Source organism: Amphibalanus amphitrite, unplaced genomic scaffold (genome assembly GCF_019059575.1).
Source record: "Amphibalanus amphitrite isolate SeventyFive unplaced genomic scaffold, NRLGWU_Aamphi_draft 001394F_arrow, whole genome shotgun sequence".
Classification (NCBI taxonomy): Eukaryota; Metazoa; Arthropoda; class Thecostraca; order Balanomorpha; family Balanidae; genus Amphibalanus; species Amphibalanus amphitrite.
Window position 1 is genome coordinate 30,213 of NW_024882887.1, and position 26,943 is coordinate 57,155.

At 50.5% G+C, this 26,943-nt stretch overlaps 2 protein-coding genes across 3 annotated transcripts; one reads left to right on the top strand and one right to left on the bottom strand.

Moving 5' to 3' along the window:
- Positions 1-313: 313 nt before the first annotated feature.
- On the bottom strand, positions 314-3,437 carry LOC122372744 (flexible cuticle protein 12-like). Its single transcript, XM_043350278.1, has 3 exons — positions 1,872-3,437; positions 834-983; positions 314-657 (listed from the first exon to the last, which is right to left on the bottom strand). The coding sequence occupies exons 1-3, from the start codon at positions 1,878-1,880 to the stop codon at positions 436-438; spliced, it is 381 nt and encodes a 126-aa protein (XP_043206213.1). The 5' UTR covers positions 1,881-3,437; the 3' UTR covers positions 314-435.
- Positions 3,438-6,729: 3,292 nt separating this feature from the next.
- Positions 6,730-26,902, top strand: LOC122372739 (dnaJ homolog subfamily C member 10-like). Of its 2 annotated transcripts, none has more exons than XM_043350271.1 (13): positions 6,730-6,763; positions 10,971-11,169; positions 11,650-11,863; positions 12,184-12,267; positions 18,248-18,375; positions 18,680-18,901; positions 19,218-19,427; positions 19,794-20,248; positions 20,604-20,764; positions 21,669-21,844; positions 22,228-22,331; positions 22,966-23,164; positions 25,904-26,902. In XM_043350271.1, exons 2-13 carry the CDS (start codon positions 10,996-10,998, stop codon positions 26,159-26,161), a joined length of 2,385 nt encoding a protein of 794 aa, XP_043206206.1. In that variant the 5' UTR covers positions 6,730-6,763; positions 10,971-10,995; the 3' UTR covers positions 26,162-26,902. The 2 variants fall into 2 exon arrangements, with proteins under 2 accessions (XP_043206206.1, XP_043206207.1); XM_043350272.1 differs by having other exon boundaries at positions 6,757-6,840.
- The last annotated feature ends 41 nt before the right edge of the window (positions 26,903-26,943 follow it).

Below are 26,943 nucleotides of genomic sequence, written 5' to 3' on the forward strand. Positions count from 1 at the left end.
TTCTAGAGACTTGAAAGAAATGCTTCGGACTTTGAGGCGTAGATAGGAGCTGGACGTAAGTTAAGTGTTAAGGTGACATTAATTCAGTTTGTATGTTCATGGGTTTTAGGTCAGATATGAAAGATCACACCTACATTATATCCATGCCTACTTAACCTTCAGGCCTCACATTTAAAAAAAAAATATATATTCAACGTTGCATTAGGCGTCTTAGGTGCGCATTAGGTGTCGTCCCGTGGTCTAGGGCAGCAGCTGGCGTAACAAAAAACTTCTCACAATCCTTACGATCGAGGAAGACACAACAGCCACATAGTAATGATCAGATGTATGTATTATTGAGCTAGACAGCGGCGCACCATGAGATCGGCGCCCGTTATCACAGGGGCAGTAGATGGGGTCAGACGTTCAGAGCGGTCCGGCAGTGTAACGGGCGTCTCAGTACAGCTCCGGGAACTGCTGCTGGTGAGCCTGGTACTCGGGCAGCTGCGCAGGCGCCACCGGCAGGTGGGCGCCGCTCGGCAGGAAGCCCTCCTCGCCGCTCGTGTAGTCCACGCGGAACTGCTGGCCCTCCGGCGAGACGAACTCGAACGAGCCCACCTTGGAGATGGAGCCCGTCTCGGGCTCGTAGCCGGGGATGCTCTTGCCGACCTCCTCCACCTGTCGGTCGGGCAGACAGAGTCGGCATCAGCGGTGCCACGACCAGTCCAGGCTCCAGTTGAGCAGTTGTATCGTAAGACTACATTTATGGATAAAACAAGTCAGGGTCGGCTTCAATTTATGACCTGAAGGATGCGTTGAATAACGTAAAGTTTAATGGAAGGCGGACTACTTACCCTTTGTCCGTTGTCCTGTTCGTATCCGTACTCGTAGTTGCCCTTGTCGTCCGAGTTGAACCGGTACGACAGCAGTCTGATCTCTGGCTGCTGCTGATAATAGTCCTGCGGTGCAGCGGCCACCGCCGCCACCAAGCACACAAAGATTGCCTGGGGAAGGGAGGAAAAGAGAAAACGACAATTAGCTTGACCTTGCGAAGAAAAGTTTACAAATTGTTGAGTCACTTACAACTTGGGCTGCATCTCCATATTTGCTATACGAATTTCATTGGCTGAGGCGCATAGCAGTTAAGTTATTTCTGGGCGAGGCAGTCATTCATTTTATTTACCATCAATACCAGGCCAGCTGTATATCATTGATTACGCCCTCATGTTCGGGACTGTTAGTCATCTACATCTCAGGCCAAGGTAATTGGAAAGGTGACGTCGAACTAAAGCATGTCCATTGTCCATCTGGTTGACCGTTTGGGCGGGTTAAATTTACTTTAACCATAAGCTGGATAGTGGATGGCTGTTCCACTCTGATGGTCTCATCTGACCGGGATAGGGTCAGCCGTTACGGCACAAAGCCCGGTTGTTCAAAAGCAGCCCCAACTTGCCCTTGATTTCTAACCGATTGTCTCGAACTATCGGCTATGTAGAAAGGTGGAAAGTTACCTACTCAGTGAAACAAAGAAGAAAACTGCGACGACGATTCAGGCAATATTTAAATTTAAACTTAAGGCCAATGAAAAAAGAAAAAGATATGTACTGACCGTTAAATAATGTGAGGAATTGTCTCTTGCGGCTAAAAAAAATCATACTTTTGAACGATTTCGTACTTTCAGAAGACGGAACTGGGCAGGCACATGGAAGCAAATGTTTGAGTTAATGAGAAAGAGAAGTTTTAAATTAATTTAAAGCATTTGACAACATATTGGAAAATAAGTTCTTCAATAGCTAATCCATCACTTCAGTATTTCACCTTTCACTCGCTGAATTTTTATTCTAGATGATAAAATTGCTATAGTTATGCTGCTCATTGCACAGTGTGCTCACCAGCTTCATGTTGAGGTTGAGGTGCTGATCCTTGGTCACGAAGGCAACTGTGCCTCGCTGCGCACGCCGGCAGTTTATATAGCTCAGCAGGGCTCCCCGGTCTGTGAGTGGCAGCAATCCGGTCCCCGAGAGCGGATAACGTCCCGCGTATCAGATGGAGCCGAGAGAAGGCCGGCCATGCGAGCTGCACTGGAGACGGGGCTAACGCACCGTGCAATTACACGACAAAGGCTAACACTAACAGCCAAGGTCATGAGAATAGTGTGATGCCAACGCTCGAGTCCTGAAAGGTGCATTGTACGGTAGGTAATCATGTTTTATCGGGCTTGTAATGCAATTGCAGTTTGTATTGGCTAGCATGCAGTTAACCCTCGCCGGACCTATTGGTTTTCTACATACTCGCCGGCCGATGTTGTACGACCCCCTCGCCATTTCGCTCCTGATGGAGCTAACTAGAGCATCCCAGAAAAATGAGCGTGTGCCCCGTTACGAGACGCAGCGACTGGTACCCGAGTTTAAGGTCCCTGGTTTACCGGTGACCTCTGAGGTCAGGTTAAGTGACCCAAGGTACAGGTTCAGTTTTTCATAAACAACTTTCACAAAAAAACGGTCGCAGAGCCGCGATTTGGGCATCCTTGTGTTCGCCTGGCTGAGGAGCGTCGAATGGTATACTTTTTGTTTGGGTGAGGTCAACTTAAGGTGTTGACCTCTGGTCAAGTTCAGGTCAGCGCACCCCAGGTCACGAAGCTAGTCGAAGGAGGTTATGTCGCATATTATTCGATTCGGCAGGTCTTCCTGGGTCTGTTGGTGACTTTCCCGACTCGCTAGCTCAAGTTGATCGGGAGTCATTGACGAAAAACATTTATGACCCAAGTGACGTCATAAATGACGTCACGATAGGTCAACAATGCAAAAGTGAAGCATCGGACCTTGCAATGAGTTCAAGAAATCACCATTCCGTGTGCTTGAGATAGCTTGAGGTCGTTCCCGGCGCTAAGATAGCAGTTTTCACTTTTCCCCATTGAGTTAAAATAAAATGTAACAATTGACTTATATTTAGTAGCAAAGTGGTGGCATTATTAGCAAACCATGTAGGTAACTAATACCTATGTTCGAGGAATATTGTTTAGGTAGGCTCAGCATAAGCCACCGCTCAACACCAGTTATTCCTGCCCCTCGTCAGGCTCAGCGAATGCTGTTCGTGTTATGAAAGGCTATGCTTTCACACGAACCAGCTTTATTGCAACATACCTAACGCTATCATATGTATGTAGAGCGATCATTCTGGTACCATCTGCTGAGATTCATTCACTTGTCACGAACGTAGGTCATGCGAAGTTAAGTAATTTTGAAGTCCGTGATATACTAGATAAGCCTTCTGGCCGTTAATCGTGTTGTAGGCGGTGCGCTTTGACGCGGGGCGCAAATCGGCTTTGACTGGCCGACCCACCCGTGTGATGTGTCGTCTGGGCCGGACTCTGCCGTCACTAAAAGAGCCCGACCGACGTCACCAACTCTGACACGGTAGACGGCCAGGGATGGAGGGGAGGCCCCCTCCCCTCCTCCCCCGGGAGCCCGGGCATCGCGTCAGCCCACATTGAACGTGCCATCCCATATTAACCCACGCCGGGCCAGGGGGATGTTTGAACACCCCCCCCTGCGGTTTTTCGCAGATATCTCAAAAAACGGCCGTTTTTGGCACACCTGTTCGTGCATTTTTTTCCACACATGTGAAAATTTCAGACCCAGGTCACCTTAGGTCAGGTCAACACTAACAGGTCACGCCAAGTGACCTCACCTCAGAAAAAATCAGAATGCTCGTCATAGCTACACCGACTGAATGATTGCCTTGAAACTTTCAGCGATTGATAAGAGCAACACTATCTATAAAATGTATGTATATCTCGGAATTTTGATATCGGTGACCTAAGGTCAGGTCAATTTTGTGGCCTCTCCATTAAAAGACAATGGGAAAAAAATTGCTCAAAATTGGTTGCGTAAAATTTCCGAACTCAGTTTTTAGCCGTCATAGACCACAAAGAGTAAAACGAAGGAAACCATTGGATTCCCAGTGGTGAGCTGCATCGAATAGATAGTAAATACTCTTTTATGCAAAAATATCAATTTTGAAATTTGACCTTACGATTGATCCAACGTTGGATTCATATTAGGCGTTTTCACGACGGCCATCTGGTACACATTTGGTGCACATCTGGTACAGATTAGGTGCAGATTTGGTCAAATCAGGTTCAGTGTGTCTCTTAGCAGCTATCAGCTAGGGTTGCACTAATTGCTTATATGCCTTCTTTGTCATATTATCAGAGAGCATCATCGATTAAAACACAAATAAATTCATAAAATGAAGATATTTGCTGTACCTAAAAGAGGTTAGGTGCAGATTTGGTCAAATCAGGTGCATTCGCCGGATAGACCGTCGTGAAAACGGCTATTGTGGCCCTTGGTGACCTGACCTCTGTGACCTGACCTGGCATCAGTGACCTCTTTAAGCAACCTGCAACATATAGGGGAAGAAGGGTGAATTGCGCCACCTTAAGGAAAAACGCTAATTGTAAGAAAACCACTGGGGATGTAAGCATGCACTGGTAACCATGTTAAAGAGGAACTCATTGGCTACGATTTAAGAGCCTCCCGATCAATTAAGAATGTTTCGTTTGCTTCTGACAGCTGCTTTTCAGAAACATGCAAAAGGGCGCATTTACCAACAACTGCTGTAAATTGCGCCAGGGGGATGGCGCAATTAGAATCCAATTGCGCCCTATCCTTTAACATGGCTAAGCAAAGGAGACGGAATGCATACACTCCGGCATTCTATGCCATTGTGGCTTACTTGAACATGTATTATGTGAATCAAGCTCCATACATAATAAATGTAGATATAAATTGCGTTTTTTTTTGCGCAGGTAATTAACTTGACTTGTGTCCGGTATGCTTGTGAAGTGGAACGAAAACGTTTGATGTAACCGACTAGATATATATGAACGTATTCGCCTAGACGGTTATATTTTCAATCGTTTCTCTCAAAATTAATATTTTTCTATTGCTTCTACAACTTTTTTGACATCAGTTTTTACTATGTATCATAGCTGTCACCTCTCACGCCTGTGTCCATGTTAAAAATGCCGTATTTTGTCAATTACACCGCAAGTTCATAGCCCAAATGGCAGCTACATTATAAGTTCGATGAGAGAAATAATTTTTGGACTGACGATGGCGGGTTGCTCCCCTGTCTGACATAAAACTCCTTCTTTATTGCAATCAGTTAATGATGCATTCATACTGTCGTGATACAATAGCTACACCATTATTCTATTTGCGCCCCCCTGGCGCAATTGCCATGGGCGCAATTAAAATTGAGGTACTTTTTAATAAAAGCGTAGAAGTTACGATAAAGATGCTGAAGGATGTTTACTGTTTCAGTGAAATATAATGAAAAAAAGATTTTTCTTTCCAAATATCACTCTCAAAATCACACATGTATCGCCTATTTTTATAGCCAACGGTTCAAAATGCTGCAAAAAAGTTAAGAAAACGCCGTAATATCTTTGATGGCGTAATGAGCCTTGCTGATTGGCTTCATCGGAGAGCTTGGGCCATAAAAGGAACTATCCAGTGGTGAAAATAATGTTTTCGAAAACAAAATACTTAACATGCCATTGAATTCGTGGGAATGTGGGCGGGCGCAATTGGTTCGGAGGGCGCAATACACCCACTTTCCCCTATTAGGCAACCAACGCTCTATCGATGATTTTTGATGACGACACAAGGCTTAAACACATAACACACATCGTGTTTCTCTCTCGAAACTAACATGTCAACCAAAATAAAAGATGAGCATGAAAAAGGAAATTTTCGGTCCGTAGGTCGTTGTTGATAAGATAGGATCAGAAAAGGTCATGCTGTACATATATTATTAGTTGATCCGTATCGCTGAACAAATATTTGTAGCCCATCCCAGAAAACATGCCGACGTCGGCCCAAGGTCAGTCCAACCTCGGCCCCACATCGGCTGGACGTCGCGGGTACGTCCGCATATATCGACGTCCAGCCGAGGTCCAGCCGACGTCGAGCAGACGTCGGGCCGAGATCGTTTGCCGAGGTTGACGAGATCGTCCGACGTCGGCATGCCGAAGCCGATGCCGAGATGCCGACGTCACCTCGATGTTTGCCGATGTTGGGCCAACATCTGCATATTTACTATAGTACCAAACGCCAGTAGCGGCGGAACATCTTCAACTAAGGGGGGGAGGGGGGCACTGCCGACTTTTGGTCCCATTCTTTCCATGCAACGCCCATAGGGCTAATGTTAAAGTCTTTTGGTCCCATTCTTTCCATGCAACGCCCATAGGGCTATGATGTTAAAATGGCAAAATCAAGGGGGGCACGGTGCCCCGGTGCCCCCGTTCCGCTGCCTATGCCAAACGCGTACGCCACCGTTATTTATTTTGCCATTTGTTTAGAAATTGTATGAATGTTCGTTCAATTCAGCCTCCCGACTCCCCCGTCCCCCCCCCCCCACCAACGTCACCAGCAAGGCGCTTTGGAGAACGTATAACGGGCTCGAGCGCGTAATGCAATCGGGTAGGTATAGGGGGGCCTTGCTGCGGTCCGTGCATTTGGACGTTATCGAGACGTCAACCGACCTTGGTAGATACTAGATTAATTCAAATATAGCGTTAATTATAAGGCATCTTATTATCAAAATAGCATGGTAAATAAATACCCACGATCGCTTACGGATCATTGTTTTTTTGTTGCTCGTAATTTTGCAGCATTTTAGATTTCCAGTCACACAGCAAACGATACAAACTGGCGCATCGCGGCAAATAACAACGTAAACAAACGCCGGCCAATCTCGTGTGGACACGTGTATTGTAAACACATTACAATTACAAGCGATTGATTCCGCCCCTATTCCACCCTTTTTGCAGAATGGGCGGTGCAGACTTATGTATTTAACAAACAATTTTCACATCTATTCAACAACATCGCGCCTGTACTTCGAGATAATCAGCATCAGCAATTTATAACCCGAGTTGTTATTGTTAAGTTTATTTTTCTTTCCCCAGAAGTTTGCGAGATTCTTTCCTTTCAATGGAATTATAGTTTGAGTTACTGGCATTACAAAAAGAAATATTTGTTCTTTTTGTGAGCTGATCACTCTACTTATTAGTTATAACAAAACTGTTCCTTTTCCCTTGTTTGTGTTTGTTCAACGATTTACGCTCTGGTATCATTAAAAAAATGGTTAATTTCAGGATGCTGAAGCCATTCAGCTACCATGCACCGCCACAAAGTTAATATTAAAATTCTGAAATCATTGTAAAGCTGAGGGCTCGGGACCTACCTGACCAAGCCTGTACTGATAAAAAACACCCATGGATTTATGATTGGGTGTGATCCAGAGTCCTGGGGTGTAAAAGGGTGATTTCACCAACTATTTTTGTTTGTGCTTAATTTTCTTTTTATCCAGCCTCAGTCATTGTTTGATATCAAATTTTTTAATGTTTATGCATGGGTGTAGTTTTCCAAAAATCATTGGGGGTGCTCAGTAGCTTTCAGAAAGGCATTCCATAGTTTTTGTAGTTTTTTTTAGCTGTTCTTTTTTACTGTAGCCATCAGGCATCATGCAAGAAATGATGTTAAATCGGTTCGAGAGCTTGTTTTAATAGCGCCACTGTAAAACAATTTTGGCTCACCCAATGCATTAACCCGCGCGGGGCTGGGGTCTCACTCTCCACTCTCCAGCCGAACGCGCGGGGCTGGGGGGGATAAATTTTACCCCCCTGTTATCTCCCGAACTATTGGTCCGATTTGGAAAATTCAAACGCCAATCGAAAGATCTCATCACGAATAACTAAAAACATGCACTTAATTTAAAGTTTGAGGTCAAGGTCAAGGTCAGGTCAAGGGTACAAATTGCAAGTTTCTACAGTATCGGCCTTGCACCGTAGTTGCCGAATAATGGAGTCATGGACTGAGACTGATTGCCCAAAACGTGTTTGGGCCTGACCTTGGCCATAAGTGTGGCAGGCCAGATTTTGTACTGGACCACTTTGAGTCAACTTTGAGAAATACATAACGTACAACGGTGGTAAAATCGTTGCTATAGGTATAACACAGTTTACCCGCTCCGGGTGTGAGGGAGGGGTGTGGGGCAATGAGTGCACTGACGTGGCGCCCTCGGAGGGCCGGTATGGGATTAAAGCTCAGCTACACTAAGGGCTTGTGTGGTGCCTTCAGTAATCGGTGGCACCCTCAGAATCATCGGCGTAGGGCCCTCAGAGCCGCCGGTAAGGGAGGCACCGGTGTGGGGCCGCCATGCAGGTGCCGGTGTGGGCGATCAGAGGTGCTAGTGTGATTCTCTCAGAGGCGCCGATGAGGGTCCTTACAGGCGTTGCTCCGGGCCCGCATAGACGCTGGTGTAGAGCCGTTACAGACGGGTGTGGGGCCTTTAGAGCTGCTGACGCGAACTCTCTACAAGCCGGCAGGGGGTCTCAGTGACCGGCAAGGGGTCCTTATTACTAGGCCGGCAGAAGAAGTCCTGCGGGGTCCTAAGAGACCGGCATGGTACTGTCAGACGCCGGTGGGGCCCTCAGGGTCACCGTTGTGGGGCCCTCAAGTCATCAGTGGGTGGCCTTTAGATGCGCAGGTGTTGGGTGGGTCCTCAGAGCCGCCGATATAGGGTTTTAATAGGCACTGGTGTAGGCACTCAGAGTTGGGGGTGTGAAACCCTCAGAGACACCGGTGTGGGCCCTCATAGGCACCGACGAGGGCCCCATAGTTGCCGTTATGGGGCCCTCAGAAAAATAAGTGTGGGACCATCACAGGTGGGAAATGAACCTAGAACTTTCCCTCATTGGCCGGTAAGACCTCTCAGAGGCCAGTAAAGGCTGAGGCAGACTCTTTCCGCGTTCAGGAAATCGCATGCGAGAGCCTATTCAAAAACATTGTAATTCCTCTCGCATCAATCGCTCGCGGGAGGTGCGTGCGGTTGATGCGAGCGTGCTTCCATGTATTTGAATAGGCTCTCGCATGCGATTTCCTGACTGCGGAAAGTCTGTTTCAGGCTTAACGGGCCTTTGGAGACCACCGAGGTGTCCTTAAAAGCCGCAAGAGGCCCTCAGAAGTCGGCGTGGGGCCCTTATGGAGACCTTAGTGTGGCTATTTAGGGCCCATGAGGTGCTCTAAAGAGCCCCACGGGGCCCTTCTGAGTAGAAATATGGCCATCGTTAACCCTCAGCGGTCAAATGGCGCCGCAGGGCCTCTCGGACCCAAGCGTCCCTTTGAACCCGATGGGGGGAGGGGAAACGTGTCCCCTTACACCCCTAGCTATGCCACTGTTTTATATGCATCATGTCAGGTATTTTAGGCTCACCCCCCCCCCCCCCCCAACTTGAAAATCGTTCACGGGCCCCTGATAATATCAGATGTAATGTTAACACAAATATCATGCATCTTAATTTGTGGTGATTTATTCAATGTATATTCTCTTAGTCACTGAATTGAGTAAGCATAGTATTTGCATGATTCACTGGGCTCATTACAGTACTAGGAGATGGACATTCTGATTATTGAGGGCCTTGAGTCAGCTGGGAATGTTTTGAGGAGGCTGGGGGTGCTTTAAGAAGGCAGGGGGTGCTGAGCTCAGGATTGGGGGTGCTTGAGCACCCACAAAGAGATATAAAGTTACGCTTATGTGTTTATGGCAAAGTGAGTGATGTGCATGAGCTAAAATAGTTAAAAAGGTTAGCATTTGTCACAATTCAGCAATAACTTTTGGCACAATTTGGATTAAATTTCAAGACAAAATCACACCAAATTTTTGTGCAAAGGATTTGGAAGTCTCCCAAGTCCCAGGCATGTGGCATAGTGTATTTTTTTCAGCCTGGTTCACAGTCTGATGATACTGTCTGATGACCAGTGTCGATAGGCACCATTTACTAGCATTTAGCATGCAATTAATTGCCAGACAACTACTTGTATCTATTGGTATTAATGACCTTAATCTGTGGATGCATGTAATGCATTCTGGATATCATAATGTAGTCTTCTCATATGATGAGATACACATCACTTGCATACAAAATATATTTTGTAAATGTAGCAAAATTTATGTGGTAAATGTGGAGATGAAGTTTGAGTAGATAAAAAACAATATAACCTGACCTAACCTTCCCTACTAACATTCTAGCATTCAACCTACCAGCCTACAACCTACATACCTACAGCCCAGGCTACAACCTACCAACCTACAACCTATCAACCTACAACCTACCAACCTACCAACCTACCAAACTACCAACCTACCAACCTACCAACCTACCAACCTACAACCTACCAACCTACAACCTACCAGCCTACAACCTACCAACCTACAACCTACAACCTACCAACCTACAACCTACCAACCTACAACCTACCAACCTACAACATACCAACCTACAACCTACCAACCTACAACCTACCAACCTACCAAACTACCAACCTACCAACCTACCAACCTACAACCTACCAACCTACAACCTACCAGCCTACAACCTACCAACCTACAACCTACAACCTACCAACCTACAACCTACAACCTACCAACCTACAACCTACCAACCTACAACCTACCAACCTACAACATACCAACCTACAACATACCAACCTACAACCTACCAACCTACAACCTACCAACCTACAACCTACCAACCTACAACCTACCAACCTACAACCTACCAACCTACAACCTACCAACCTACAACCTACCAACCTACAACCTACCAACCTACAACCTACCAACCTACAACCTGCCAACCTACCAACCTACAACCTACCAACCTACAACTTACACTAAACCACAACCAGTACCAACACACAACCAACCAACCAACCTACCAACCTACAGCCTACCAAGTACCAACCTACCAAGTTACCAACCTACCAACCTACCAACCTACAACCTACCAACCTACATACTGCTCTGACTTCATCTTCACTTATACCATTTATCTTAGGTATGGCTGAATTTCATCACATATGATACTATACTACTGCAGGATAAGCCTGATTATCACAAATTGGTTTAACCCTCAGATGTTAAATATTAGCAATTATTAAAATGAAAGTGCTTCAAAGTGTCTCTTGTATTTTATTTGTTGCTTTTGTATCACATTTTGTGGGTGGATCAGAAGATTTTTATAAAGTTCTGAACATTAGTAAAGATGCCACTAATAGAGAACTCAGAAAAGCATTCAAGAAAGCTGCTCTTGAATATCACCCTGACAAGAATAAGGTAGGTAAGCCATGAATCCATGCCTTTAGCATTACTTAAGCACACCTGTGTCCTTTATTCATTGGTTATTTTGATGTAATTAACTTTTTACAGCAATGAGTAATAGTGATGAGTTTTTTATTTTATTACACCATCTTTTTATGAAAGTGACCTAGAATACTGATTTTTACCTATTTTGCAAAATAACTAAGCTTAATGTGTACCTACCTAATCTGACACTTGAACAGAGTATAGATGACGAGTTGAAGCCACTAAGTTAGGGATACTGGTGTTTATTTTATGTTTTAACATTGTATTGTTTCTCAAATGGAATTACCAGTCTGCTCAGTTGAGATTCTGGCCCTGGCAGGTCCTGCCTTTGTCTAAGGAAGCCTCACTGTGTATAGCCAGTCCATGGTTGTGCTGAGAAGCAATGCACATCAAAGATGGTAGGTAAGACTGTAGTACATTGCCTCAATTTTTCCCTCTGGGTTTTGTCAGGACGACCCAGAAGCGCACAATAAATTTCTGCTCATCAACCGTGCCTACGAGACACTGAAGGACCCGGACCTGCGCAAACGATACGATCTGTTTGGAGAGGAGAGCGGCAGCAGCGGCAACCGGCGCCAGTATCAGTCCTGGAGCTACTACCACGACAACTTCGGCATCTACGACGACGACCCGGAGATCATTACACTGGACCGCACTGAGTTCGGTGGGTGGGGACTGATTGAATTAATTGTGTCGGGTTCGGTGGGTGTTGGCTGTGAACGGAATTGGTCGTACTGAATTCAGTCGGCGCGATGTACTGTTTTGAACAATTAATAGGACGAGTTGTGATCGTGCAGTAGTGTGTGTTTGTTACCGTTGGTTGGAGTTTTCGTTTTGATTGATCTGATTTGATTTCTGATCTCTGATTCTGATTTGATTTCGATTTGAGTGATCTGTTTTGCACCGTTGGTGGTGTGCGCTCCCGACGGATGTCTGCCAGACTTTCGGCAGTGATCTGACGTATGTCCCCATCTGGTATTACAGAGCAGACAGTGGTGCAGGCAGATGACATCTGGTTCATCAACTTCTATTCCCCCGGCTGCAGCCACTGCCACGATCTGGCGCCAGGTGAGGCGGTCAGGGACGGGACGGACTCTGACCATATACCTGGAGACACTGGGACGGGCTGGATGGGACAGGAGCGGTGCTGGGCCAGAGAAGGACGGGGCTGGCGAGGGGAGGGATGGGGTAGGACCCGACAGGAACGGGGATATGACTAGACAAGGACACAACTGTATCAGGACAGGGACGGAGACAAAGCTGGGGCGGACAGTCAGGATTGTGACTGCACAGAGCCAGACAGGGCTAGGCCTCGGCAGGAACTGGGCTGGGCCACTGGCCAGACAGAAATGGGGTTGGGTCAGGTAAGGACGGCGCTCTAAACGGTCAGGGGCGTGGCTGGGACAAACAGTGACGGTTCTGTGGCTAGTTACGGACGGATCTGTCGCCGGACAGAGACGGGACAAGGCCGTACAGGACAGAGGAGGGGCTGAGGCAGAGAGTGGCTGGGAGGGACAGCGACTGGGACGGACAGGGACTGGATCAAAGTGAACACGGCGGGAAAGCGACGGGCTGCGACCGTACAGGGTGGGCGCTGTGCCGGGTAGTCGATAGGAAGGCTGCTGTGACGAAGCGACCTTGGAACCGAACGGAAATGCCTGGTATGTGGGCGCAAGATGACCTTCGCAGTTGGCGCGCCCTGAAGCCCCAATAAACAAACAAGGAAATGTATGGTATGTCCAGTCGGGAGAGAGGCTCACTGCCTGTTACAGGTGCCCAAATGTAGTAATTCTGACTGTACAGTAGAATGTAGATAATAAGTCCTTGTCGGTTTTTTCAAGAAGATGGTCCGTCAGCTGGAGTACGATTCCGCCATTTTTTTGCGACTTGACTTGATGCTCTTCATGATTAGATTTTACAGATAGTCCGATTCGTAAGCATTCGTCGTGACATGGTGCCATATCGTTTTCCTTTCAAATAATCCACTGGCTACACGAACGGCCTCACACGACTGGTCTCTGGTGACTGGTCCCGAGGTCGCCCGTTATCGCTGACCTCGGGACAGAATTCATGCGCTGATTCAGTGCGTTTAAAACACTCCGGGAACGGTGAAAGGCAGGCGTATAGGTCGACACCGCCTATGAAATACCATGCACGTAAAAACGTTTGCCAGACCCTAAATTATGGAAGTTTTCGTATCAACAGTAGGCAGGTTAGCAGTACGACGACATGAACGAACGCTGAACCGCTCTCGAGTCAGGACAATGGCGCTGGTGACCGTGAGCTGCTGTCTGCGCCCAGACTGGAGGATTATCGCCGCCCGCCACTAATTTTTACTCTGGTCTAACTGAATCGGCTTGTAGCCTTAATGAACCAGCGTGACGCCCTGCGACAAGTGTTTGAAGATGTTCTCCCGTTTTAGCATAATTTGTAGCCAGTCCGCGGCCTGTCCTCAGTTCCTGAATACAGGCGCTTTTGGTGGGATTAGGCTGAACTCGGGTTGAAGCTCACCCTATATCTGACCTTGTGCTGGGTTTGGGACTCCCACCGGAACCGAGTGTTATGTGTAATGCGCGGAGACGGGCCGGTATTAGCCTGCCTGGAGGTCCGGGTCGGGGCCGGTCCGTCGAGATAACGGCCGTCCGCCCCGACTGGGGAGGAGCTGCGGGCGGACAGCAGCCGACGATCCCGGACCCCGGGTCCTGACCCATGATCTCGTACCCCGGGTCCGGACTAGAGTTGCAAAGTTTCCCTACCGCATTACCGGCATGCCGGTAATTTTTCACTACCGCAGGTTTTTTTGTGGTATCTGGCATGTCTTGCCGGTAGCATGCCGGTATTTTTGGTTTTGCACAAAAAAAAATTATTAGCATATGATTCAAACTTTGGACACTAAGAGGAAAATGTGGCATCTCTTGTAGGGGTAAACTGGAATCAACAATGCAGGTTTTTTAGTATGCCGGTAATTTGGTGGTGTTTTTGCTTTGGGCGTGGTAGCATGCCGGTATCCCCCCAAAAAAAAATTGTGGGGCGGGGCGGTGCCGGTAGCAGCCTTTGGGGGAAACTTTGCAACTCTAGTCCGGACCGATGGTCTCGTACACTGACCGCTGGTCCCGGACCCCGGGTCCGGTCTGGAACGGTCGGGTCCGGTCCGGAACGGGGGAACGGACACTAACCGGCGGTTATAGCTGACGTCGACTCCGAGCACTAAACATCCGACCAGATCTGAGGGAACGGGAGCGTAAAATCTATCGACTCCGCAGCTCTGGACTTGTACCTATTCTGGATTATAATCCAAAAATTAAATGGAACGGACTGCAATGGAGAAAATAGCTCGGCAACACTCCATAGTCGGCACAGTGAAGAAATGCGTTGGGAGATATTTTACGATAAAATAGGACGATTTCCAGATAACAGTACCGATGCATGACGAGAAAGGTGGTCTCAGAATTTCATTATGCTAATTGCTAAATGTTACGTTCACGTCGCTGCCGAAGCCGCCTAGTATTTCAAAAGGCTGAGACAGCTGATGGCTCGCCGTATAGTATAATTGTTTTATGTAGGTACTGCAGCCATAATAAATATGGGCCGCACATTTGCCGAGGAGCGAGATGTGCGAGGTTTTAACGCGTGCGAGGCCGGTGCTGTCCCTGATGTTAAACTGCTTATGATAAGCTGCTTTGAGTTTTTTTTCCTGCATAAAGTACGGCAATGTCGCGGCACGGCACGACTGATCCTTGGGCGACGTTTTGCACTGCACCTTGACCTGGCGGAATGCTATGCTGTGAATTTATTGATTACTATGTCCATATGTCCATTAGTGGGCCGATACACTGTCGAATAGTCACCGACATTTGCGTCCCAGTCTCCGAAAGTGATGATTTTCAAACAACAAGACTGGACTGTCCTAATCTGGTTGTCCTGCACAGTGTACAGTTTTCCCATCGACCCGTATGTAAGAGGGCAGGAGGTAACTTACGTGATATTCCAAGTATCAATGATCTCAACTTCGAATGTGGTAAAGTACGTGGGCACGAAATAATACTGATCTGAATTGAAGGGCAGGCTGGATGCCGTGGATAAGGGGATCAGCCGAACAGGGAGGGCCCAGTACATTGGCCGCAGCGAAAGTCGTGTTGGGATGAGTACAGAAGATGGCTATCGGTAATGAAGTAAAAGAGCTGTTGCTGAAGCGTGCTGGTAAATGACAGGAATGCTAAGAATTGGACTAGTATCGCAAATTACGGCCAGTTTACAAGGTTTAAAAAGGCACCAAATAGTGAATGGTGCAGGCCATCGGGGACGTCCCGTGTCAGATGGTTTCGATACGGAAGGAGATGAGACCGAAAACGTCAGCACAGGATTAGGATGGGAGCGCACGTATGCACGTGATGTGCGGATCAACCCCCACAGTCACTGGCATGGTTCACAGAGAACGAAGACCTGCATAATAATGTCTGTGTGACTGTCAATCACGCAAATCTGGCACGCACACCGCACGTGGCAGGCGGCGCACAGAACCAGTCCGGTGGTCGCGTAGGCCGACCACGGTACTCACAAGCTTCAATACCATTGCAGTGGCATCAGGAAGGACATTCTTCGTTTCGTTTCGTTTCGTTTCGTTTATTTAGGGCTTGTCCACAAGTGGCTATTACGGCCCAGTCAATACATGATAGGTACACACACCCACACACACACATATACATACATACAATATACACGTCAATATAAAGCAACACCCGCAAAAGCATACATAAAATATCTAAAATCAGTCATGTCACTTGTCAGTCACTATCTAAAGTGCTGCACCAGCTGTCTCCTGGAACCAGTCGCCTTCACCTCCGGCGGCAGGCCGTTCCATGCAGCGGCGGCTCTATACGAAAACAGCCGCCTGGTCGCCGCCAGTCGAACCCGCGGCAGGTCGAGCACAGCTGCGCCCGCAGCCGTGGCCCGCGTGACTCTATTGGAGACGGCGGCACGCGGGCGAAACATGGACCGCAGCGAGTCGGGGGCGCCGGCGGCGTACAAGGCGCGTTGCACGTTCACCGCGTCACGGCGTGCGATGACCTCACCAATGCCGGGCCAGCCGAGCGCGCCGAGGGTGGGGGTGATGTGGTCAAATTTGCGGAGACCAGAGACGAGCCGTACAGCGAGATGGATGGTCCTCTGCAGCCGGTGCAGGCGGGATTTGGAGGCGCCACCCCAGACTGACGAGCAGTACTGGAGGTGGGGGAAAACGTGGGTTTGAACGAGGATTTTAAGGATGTCAGGGGAGAGGTGATGGCGAATTTTGAACAGTGATATAAGGATTCCATTTGACCGCCGAACGATAGAGGATATATGTGGCTCCCAGCTCAGGGTTTGGTCGAGGAGAACACCCAGCACCTTGATGTGTTTTGTTGGCCGAATAGTTGCATCATCTACGTTAAGGGTGAAGTTTTTGACTTTATCAACTGAATTTTGAGTGCCAAGAAGAGTGAAGCAGGTCTTCTCTCCATTCATTTTTAAACTGTTTAAGCTAAACCAGCGTTGAAGTTGCTGAATGTTCTCCTCGGCCCGGGACTTCAGCACTTGGATGCAAGTGGGATTGGAGGGTGCTGAGTCCAGGATTTGGGTGTCATCCGCGTAGGATATGAGTCGGCCATGGGGGAGGAAGCAGGTAAGGTCGTTGACGAAGATGAGGAAGAGGATGGGACCCACGATGGACCCCTGGGGAACACCGTGGGAGAGTGGGAGGGCCGTTGAGGAGCGGATGAGTTAGGAACGGCCAGAGAGGTAGCTGCTGAACCAGCGGGATGAGATGCCATACCACTCGAGCTTGTTCAGAAGCATCGAGTGGTCGACACTGTCGAATGCCTTGCTCAGGTCGACTGACGTCACCGCGGCAACGTCACCACCGTCGACCCTGCGAGCCGCCCATTCGACAATGTCGAGTATGGCATCTTCAGTGGAGTGGGATGGGCGGTAGGCATACTGGGATGGGGAGAGGATGTGGTTAGTGATGAGGTAGGAGGTGAGCTGAGAGCACACAACCTTTTCAAGGATTTTGGAGAGAGATGGGAGGATGGATATGGGGCGGTAGTTGCCAGGCTGGTTGGGGTCACCGGATTTGTGGATTGGTGTGACGATGGCAACTTTCCATGCGTCAGGGAAGGTAAGGGTGGATATGGATGAGTTGATTAGGTGAAGGATGGGCGGACCGACTGCAGGGAGACAGCTTCTGATCGCAGCGATCGGAATGCCATCAAATGCCAAATGCCAAATTCTTCTTATTAGGTGTAATGACAGGAAAGCTTGAAATGCTTGCTTTCCGGTTTATTGCTGATGATTTCTGAGCCAACAAAGCGGTACTTACAAAAAAGACGCTTCTCTCATCCCGTGCTTTCTCAGCCTGTCCGTACTTTCCAAACGTCGGTCACGCCAGACGGCTGGCTGCGCCCCGTATCCTGCTCTCATATCCTGTTCAGATGACTACGTCGTTTGTAAATTTCTCAAGTATGTATCCGGCTCTGTGGTATTCAGAGGGATTGGTGCGGTTTGTACTGCTTTATATGTTGCACAATTTAATCGTTGTGACCTGTTTGACTCCTCTCCATTTTCCTTTTATCTGCTTAACCATGTGATTACCTCCTATACCGTTCTGTCTGAATCTGGTGCTTCCCTCCAACTCCGTTCCTCCCCCTCCCATCTGATTTTGAAACGTCCCTGGGATCCGATTGCCAATACAGCCAGAACCCCCTTAAAACTCAAAAATGATCATCCTCATCATAGCCGTAAGTGTACCATGAACGAAATGGGTGGAAAACTACACTAACCTTACCTAACACCCTTTTATGAAAGCGGCTACTGTTCGATACTGTCTCCTCTCACTCTGTTCCGTCCCGTCTGACTCTGTTCCATCTGACTGTTCTCGTCCGACTCTGTTCTTGTCTGACTCCTCCCCGTCTGACTCTGTCCCATCTGACTCTGTTCCGTCTGACTCTGTTCTCGTCTGACTTCGTCCTGTCTGACTCTTGTCCCATCTTACTCTAACCCTTTTTCCCCACAGAATGGCGCCGCATGGCCCGGGAGCTGGAGAATGTGATCCGCGTGGGCGCCGTCAACTGTGCCGAGGAGCGCTCCCTCTGCCGACAGCAGGGTATTCACGGCTACCCGACTCTGCTCTTCTATCCGGAGGTCAGTCGGCGCAGCGCACAGCGTACTGAGGTTTTGTGCAGGAGTGACTCGCACACATTAACTTGCTTCGATTAGCAATTATGCGTGTAACGTGTTGCATTGGATACTAACTAGTTAGCATAAACACTGAACATGGTGGGTGCTCGGAAACGTTTCGTGAGAAAGTACAAGCTGCAAGCTGTGTAGCTGCAAGCTAAGTGCTTTATTACAGCCGCTGGAAAAGCAAACAGTTTATTCAGACGCATTGTGCTTTACGACTTCAGTCCGTCAAACAATAAATGACCGTCTGCCCTCCCCGTGACAGAGGGAGCGTTACGAGGGAGACCGGATCGCCGAGCGCCTGGTGCGTCACGTGCTGCGTCGGCTGTCGGCGGCGCCCATCGACGTCGACGCGTCGAACGTGGCGCACCTGAGCCGGCGCAGCGCCGTGCTGGCCGAGCGGCCGTGGCTGCTGTTCTTTGAAGGTGGCGAGGAGCGGCCGACGCCGGCCTCAGAGGACACCCGGCTCAAGGTGGCGGCCATGATGGTAAGAGAGCCGATGGACCGATGGAGATACCTTGGGGACGGATTGGGAACGGGCGAGTAGGGTGGTTTGGTGACTTAATAACGGGCCCATGCACGTAGAACTGTCTCTTCTGCGGCGAGGATGGTGTCTTGAACATGTTCCGGGAGATCGGAGAGCATGGGTCGCTAGACAGGTCGGTGCGGCATCTGTGAACCAAATGTATGGGTGACTGCGCCCTCTTTGCCCAGTATACTATGGAAACTGTATCCTGTGTGGACAGAACTGTCCTTGTTGCATACAGTCCAGGTATATCGGTGACCGTCCCTTCTGTTCCCAGGACGGCGTGGTGAACGTGGGCCAGGTATCGTGCGCCGAGTCGGAGCTGTGTGACACCCTGCAGCCGCCCGGGCCGGTCGTCTACTACCCGGCCGGGGAGGTGACTGCCGACAGCGGACAGCCCATCGACAGCCTGGACGCCCAGGAGATAGCCGCGGCCGCGCTCCGGCTGCTGCCGCCGCTACCGACACTCACCGAGGAGGAATATCAGGTGAGTGTCGTTGTATTAAGTACCGAGAGAGTGCTAGGACACAAAATGCTCCGCTCAGGCTATGAGACATCGCACCATTCTACTTATGTAAGGTAAACTGACAAGGCAATCCACCGCCCCGTTTCACACCACTCCCTCTCTCGCGTTTCCTCGCAACGGCTTGCGTCTCTCTCTCTCTCTCTCTCTCTCTCTCTCTCTCTCTCTCTCTCTCTCTCTCTCTCTCTCTCTCTCTCTCTCTCTCTCTCTCTCTCTCTCTCTCTCTCTCTCTCTCTCTCTCTCTCTCTCCCTCCCTCCCTCTTCCCCTACCCTCCCTCCCCATGTCTCCGTCACCCCGCCGTCTGACCGCCCCCGTCCCTGTATCGCCAGTCGATGCGCGCCTCTCTGCGGAAGGACCGGGACGGCGGCTCTCTACCGTGGCTAGTCGAGCTTGCTGCAGATCTGGCACCCACCATGGAGCTGGTCCGACTGCCCACACTGCTCGCCTCTACATCGTTCGCTCGGCTCGACTGCTCGACACTGGCGCATCTGTGCAAACAGCTACATGTCTCCAAATACCCGGCGTTTGTGCTGTTTAAACCGGCAGCGCGCGGCGGCGGGTATGAACTGTTCCACGGGCGCGCCACAGCACACCGCGTGGCCGCGTTTGCTCGGGACGCTGCTGCGGCCTCACTGAGCGTGCTGGGTCCGGAGGACCTGGAGTCGGCACTGCGGGACGGCCGGCCGCGCGTGGTGGACTTTTTCGCCCCTTGGTGTCCGCCCTGTATGAGACTGATGCCGGAACTGAGAAAGGCCAGCGCGCAGCAGTCGGCACTGCCGTTTGGGTGAGTCGAGAGGGAGGAACTGGGCCCAGTCGGTCAGTGGGTGAGGGTTCAGTGGAGTGGCGCCACCTTTTCCGTCCTTGTTAATTGTAGTCTACCTGTGGCTGTTAATAGTCCGACGTACGCTGGTCGATGCAAAAGTTTAATGATTTGAGGTGCCAAGCCCCCGTCGGTCAGTGTGTTCCAGTCCTAATATCATTCGGTATCTCCTCGGTTTATGTGTCCCTCTTTTGTTTTACTCGTTTGTTCAAACATAGCTTACCCAAATGTCTGAATTCGTCCCTGGTCGTTTATGAAACTTTTTCCCGTAGCAAAGTCATAAAATTCCCTACGTGACGCTGTCCCATCTCGGTCCCAGGTCTGTGGACTGCACGGCGCACGCGGCGCTCTGCTCGCGCTACAACATCCGCTCCTACCCGACGGTAATCGTGTACAACAAGTCGGAGCCACACGTGTACCACGGCCCGCACACCGCCGCCGGTCTGCTCGACTTCATAGAGGACACCCTGAGGCCGGCAGGTGGGAGAGCGAAGGGTGTAGTGGAGACATTGGTGGGATGGGGCTGTAAGAGACGTAGGTGTCTTAAGCAGGGCTGCGGAGTCGATGGATTTTCGGTTACTCCGACTCCGACTCCGACTCCGGCTTTCAAAAACCAGCTCCGACTCCGACTCCGGGCAGAATTGTCGACTCCGACCGACTCCAACTCCCGACTCCGACTCCGCAGACCTAGCAGGGCTGCGGAGTCGACAGATTTTCGGTGACTCCGACTCCGACTCCGGCTCGGGTTTCTAAAATCGACTCCGACTCCGACTCCGGTCACAACTGTCGACTCCGACCGACTCCGACTCCGACTCCGACTCCGACTCCGCAGCCCTGGTCTTAAGGCTGAAACAGACTCTCCGCGTTCAGGAAATCGCATGCGAGAACCTATTCAAATACATTATAATTCTTCCCACATCAATCGCATCCGGGAGGTGCGTGCGATTGATGCGAGCGTGCTTCCATGTATTGGAATAGGCTCTCGCATGCGATTTCCTGACTGCGGAAAGAGTCTGTTTCAGGCATTAGAGCTGTTTAATGTGTGGGAGTTTGCAAGCCACTTACGCATGAAGAGACGTGAAGAGAGAGGAGTGACATGCAGATAACGTTAATAGTTACCCCAGGACAAGCTTAAGTGTCGGCCTTTGGACAAAATTTATCGGTATCAGCCAATGCCTCTCTTGTGAGGGTGGCGCCACCCGTCGGTGGATACGGGTAGCCGCGTGGTTTAGGTGAATTGATTCCGTAGTAAACGTCAGTGGTGAATGTTGTGCTCAGTGAAGGGCCGCTGTCAGTTTTGTATAGCTCCAGAACGCATCATCCGGGACTCACTCCTCCGTTTTCCAGTGGTCCGTGTGAGTACTGACTCTCTCTCCCTCCTCAGTGGTAGCTCTGAACGACCCCGTGCAGCAGGAGCTGGCCCGCCGCCGGCCGACCGACCAGCTCTGGGTGATCGACTTCTACGCCGGCTGGTGCGGCCCCTGTGTCCAGTTCGCCCCCGAGTACCGGCGGGCAGCCCGGCTCCTCAAGCAGCACAACGTACCGGCCGTAGTCGCCATGGTAAGGAGTAAGGACGTCCTGACTGTCTGCCTCTGTCTCCCGTGACGCTATCAGTCTTTTTCTGTCTCTGGTAATGACACCCTTGGGCTGCCGCTGTTATCTGTTGTCTGGGAACGACACGTTCAGTATACCTCTCTGTCTATGTTAACGCGTTACGCCCTCAGTCTGCATCTGTTTCTGGTAATGACGCCCCTGTACCAAGTTACGATGCCCTTAGTCCTGCCTCGGTCATTAGTAACCCATTGCGACGATGGGAACCATGGCCGAAGTGTCGCTGATTGTAGCCTGATAGGCTGTGTGGTTGTTTGGTGTTTACGACTGAACTTTTTCAAGATATGTTTAGTGCCTCAGTTTATCCAATATCCCCTCCCGCGTTCCCTTAGGTGGATTGTGCCGAGCACAGGACATTTTGTGCTGAACAGGACGTGCGCTCCTACCCGACCGTACGACTGTACCGGCCAGGAAAAGGTGGCCTGCACAGCTACAGGTAGGTGGCGTAGCTGTGGCCACGCGTTGCCTACTGCTCAGCAGATATATGCAGACTGGAACCTTATTCGTGAAAGATATACCAGCCTCGGTGTTCGACGCAGCTCTTCTTCCAGAACCTCTCTCCTTCACGTTCACTGAATCAGTGTCCCAAAATTATATTTTTGCTTGGGTGTCAGGGGAAAATTGCTGACCAAAAAAGGATGAGAGTGAAAAATTGTCGGTCAGGTAAGGTCCAAAGAGAGTGAGAAAATGATCAAAAACATTAATCTATCTACAATTGTGACAGATGCAAAACAACCATTCATGCAATTGCTCCTTCTCGGTGGAATTGGGAGTGGAGAATTGGGCTTGAAAACTGGAGGTGAGAGTGGAAAATGATTTTCATTTGGATGTCGTTTCCCACCCACATCTATGTACAAATTTTGGGACACTGCACTGAATCTGGGGAAGGCCTGGGTCTTTTCCTGAAGTGTGACATCCGGTCCCCGACGACCGATTTCGTCCCTTTCCCTGCGTTTACCGGACGCCTTAGGTCCCGTCCCGTCGTTTGAAGCCGCCTGGCTCTTAGTCAAGCAGGTACTGAGTCCAGTGTTTGTCTCAGTGTCTGACTCTTCCTGCCCTCGCGTCCGCAGTGTATACTCTGGCCACCGTGACGCCGAGTCGCTGCTCGACTGGACGCTGCGCTTCCTACCGGACCCCGTCACGGAGCTGGCAGAGTCCGAGTTCGTGCCACGCGTGTTGGACGGCCCCGGGCCGTGGCTGGTGGACTTCTACACACCCTGGTGCGGCCACTGTCAGATGTTTGCGCCAAAGTTCCAGCTGGTGGCACGGGTAAGACTGCAGGGCGGTGCTTGTCTCACCTGTCCCTCCCTAATCTTCCTACCTACCGCACTAATGTTATCTCCGTTCCACACGGCGACCTCAACGCTGCAAAGCCTCTCGGCCTGATGACCTCTTTGCTACAGCCGGTAGTCCTCGTAGCGGCCATATGTACTTAGCACCTCCTTGTAGTTCGGGTGTGTGAATTGTGTTGTTAAGGACCGGGCATCTAATTCAAAGAACCGGGCTGCGGAAAAGCAAGAGGCCCGGCGTATCCACCGCCTTTCAATCGACAGTCGAGACGCGGGACCGTCTTAATTCTGTCCCACCAGCGCGCTCCACTGGTCTCTGATCACGGATGCGCGTCACGACTGAATCCTGTCCACAGATCACGTCTCGGTCGTATGCTAATCAGCTCTGGTTGGGTCTGCGGTTCAGTTTGTTGGTATCGATCGACCTTCCCAGGGGCGAGTGTCGGGCGCTGATTTAACTAAGCTGACGACACTCCCCCCTCCGCAGCAGATATGTCCTGATGACACTCCCCGGCCTTGGGAGCTGACGGCACTCGGCTGTTCCTCGGCTCGATGTGTTGACTGCACTCCGTCTCCCTCGAGGCGGCGGCAATTAGCGCTGACAAGTCGTCATCAACTGCAGTCGATAGACGCGGGCAAACAGCGCCGGGCCGTCTGTTCCATATTCCCTTAATAAGTCGCCAACAGATGGTGGCCGGGAACGGGAGGAGTCAGTTGGTAAATACGTGTGACGGTAGTGGCACACATTCAAACGCATACCCAGACATATAGAGACCCTGTAACAGCAGTTCTGATAAAAGGTGTATTTCAGAGTCGATTTGCTTTCGTTCATTTCTCTTTTATGCGCGATCATGAGAATAAACGACTCCCCATCATATTGTGATGCTACTTACCTGAGACGGCTAGCTCGCAAACCCCACGGCCCCATGCGCTCGGTACGGCTGGAGGAGCCGGTCACCTCTTCCAGTCCCCTTGACCGCATCTCCTGGTTCCCCTTGACCCCTCCCCCGACCGTTTCTCACAGTCCCTTGACCGCCTCCCTCAGTCCTCTCCTAACCGCCTCCCTCAGTCCTCTCCTAACCGCCCCTCTTGGTCCTCCCTAACCGCCTCTCCCAGTCCTCCCCTAACCGCCCCTCTCGGTCCTCCCTAACCGCCTCTCCCAGTCCTCCCCTAACCGCCTCTCCTGGTCCTCTCCTAACCGCCCCTCTCGGTCCTCTCCTAACCGCCCCTCTCGGTCCTCCCTAACCGCCTCTCCCTCTGTACCCGCTGACCGGTCGGCTACCAACTGACCTTTGCTAACGACCCGGGAGGTCCGGCTTGCACCGTGAGAGTATCAGCGGTGCGGTCGGCCGGCCACGCTCGACAAATCGGTTCCGGCCGGACAGCGTTTCTGAGCGGGTAAAAGATTTGCTGGAGAGGGTCGGAGGATGGAGACGACGCGAAGAGGGTATGGGGGACATGAGAGACGCCGTGGGAAAGCTGGTGGATCAAAAACTACATGAGAGAGATTAGAGACTGGAAACTTCGTGGGAGAATCGGGAAAGGGAGAGATTCCGTGGAAAGTAGGGAGGATAGGACGGACTACATGCGAAACATTCGTGAGAGAGACAAACAGCAAGGGTTGTCTCTCAGGTCAGACAGGGACGCTGTTCCCGGTGTCTTTGTTACCCAACTGTGATCCCCCGCGCCGTCCCAGCCGGTCAGGGACCGCGCCAGCCGCCATCAGGCCCTGCCGTCCGGTCCAGCCGCTCCCGCCGGTCGTTAGGGGCGCCGCGCGCTCCCAGCCAATTATTCAGGGCGGCCCACGCGGGCAGCTGTGCCGCCGGCGGCCGTCGTGTCGCCGGCGGAGCACACCAGTCGGTGACGCTCAGCGGCTGATCAACAAGATCGACGGCGGCTCGTTAATGATGACGCAGGCTGGCTAACGATGACTAACTAGTGGCTGGGGTAGTCGGGAGTCACAGCAGTGAGCAGGGACTGTTGCTGCGGTGTTTGCGTCATTGAGAACGAGGATATGATGGCCACAGTCTTGTTAAACCAGGTAACTGAAGACTACATGATTTGCCTGAGCTATTGATGTCTGATACAATTTGCTTATATAATCAAATAGCCGTGTTCGGTTTTCATACTCGTATGTGTTTGACGAGGTTCGACGTCTATGGTAATCAGGATGGTTTCATGCTTTGAATCGCTTCCTTTTTACCTGTTGAACCCCGACCGTGCCCACTTTGTTCAATAACTCGTTGGCTGCCCTGAGCTCCTGTACGGAGCGGTCGCCCGCGGGCGTACTGGTCCCTGATGACGCACCCGATCGGCCGTCCAATCGCCGCGGCACCGTGCTCGATTGCTCAAGTTCTCCGCTCTCGAAGTTAGTGGCTCACCCGGAACTAGCTGGGCCCGGGTCATGAGACGATGAGATCGGCCGATACGGAACGTGTCCGATGGTGTCGCCGGCACTGCAGGGCCGCTGCTCGAGTACCCCGCTTCTGTATCCGGCTCAATCGCTTAATTTTATTCACGTTTTCCGTGTAATTAGCTTGACGATGCCTGCGGTAAGGTGGTACCTGCCTGCTGTGGTATCATATTATTCGCTCGGGTATGACGAGTGATATTGTCCAGGCTTTATTTGTGTTCCGTTGTGCTTGCTGCGGTGGTATGTTCGTCCATGTATCTCTCGTGCTGCCGTTATCTGACTGTGTCTGCGTTTGTCTGTCCCCAGTCGCTGGAGGGAGAAGTCCGCTGCGGCAAGGTAGACTGCCAGCAGTACCCGCGACTCTGCCAAAACGCCGGCGTGCGTGCCTACCCGACTCTGAAGGTGTACGAGGGTGGCGGCCGACTGGACATGGTAGGCACAGAGGTGGTCAGTCTAGAGCCGGAGAAAATCGTCCGCTTTGTGCGCGGACACCTGGTGCAGGCTGCGAGCGGCCAGCGGCGGTCCGGCCAGGCGGAAGAACGTCAGCCGAGAGATGAGCTGTGACAATCGGCTCCGCTCGCCGCTCCTAGGTCTTTGTCTTGTTCACTTCACACACGTTCCAGAATTTAGAACGAGCTTGCTCTGTATTTAATCTGGTATAGCGTTTTTAACCATCACGTTTTTGGTGGCCATTCACATGTCACTGATGTTTGTATTTCAGTGTTTGGTTATTTCTGTTCACTCTGTGGCCCCTGTGTGCTCGAAAGAGTTCCGTGCCTTGTGGTACACCAACACTGACTTACACTCCAAATGCGTGCCGAGCCGGCTAGAGACAGTCCTGGCCGTGCTCTCGTGTTCCGATATGATCTGATCCATATGGTGCTAGCGCGTCAGCCCAGCTGCCGTGCCTGGATGGGTGGTTTTGCCTTCGGCATGGTGCGAGTCTTCCAGTCAGAGATTTTACTGCAGCATCAAATGAACAACGTATTGGATCTGTTTGCCGTATTAACTACATTGTGCTTATCCACTCCGTGAGTATTTGCCGTTTTCCGTTTGTTGAATACTGATGTGGTGAGCTCGGATCCAAGTGATGCATTTGTGATACACATATGAAACCGTTCGCTGTGGGGTTCTCGTGTCAAAGTCATTCCTCTTTAGCACTTCACCGGCATTTAGTGGTCCGTGTGTGAAAGTAATTTAATGACAACATGTTCACATGATGCACCGCGGTATGCTGTTAACTGGACCATGACCAAGTTGCTTGTGTTTTCTGATGTTTATAATAAAATATAACCGTCATGATCAGTCGCGTATTCCTCGTTTCCTCGAGTTAATACTGTCCTGCA

Coding starts and splice junctions, on each gene's coding strand:
- LOC122372739 (XM_043350271.1), top strand. CDS start 10,996: ATGAAAGTGCTTCAAAGTGTCTCTTGTATTTTATTTGTTGCTTTTGTA. Junction 18,376..18,679: donor CTCTGCTCTTCTATCCGGAG/GTCAGTCGGCGC, acceptor TCCCCGTGACAG/AGGGAGCGTTACGAGGGAGA. Junction 22,332..22,965: donor GGTGGCCTGCACAGCTACAG/GTAGGTGGCGTA, acceptor TCGCGTCCGCAG/TGTATACTCTGGCCACCGTG.
- LOC122372744 (XM_043350278.1), bottom strand. Junction 658..833: donor AACAGGACAACGGACAAAGG/GTAAGTAGTCCG, acceptor CCCGACCGACAG/GTGGAGGAGGTCGGCAAGAG.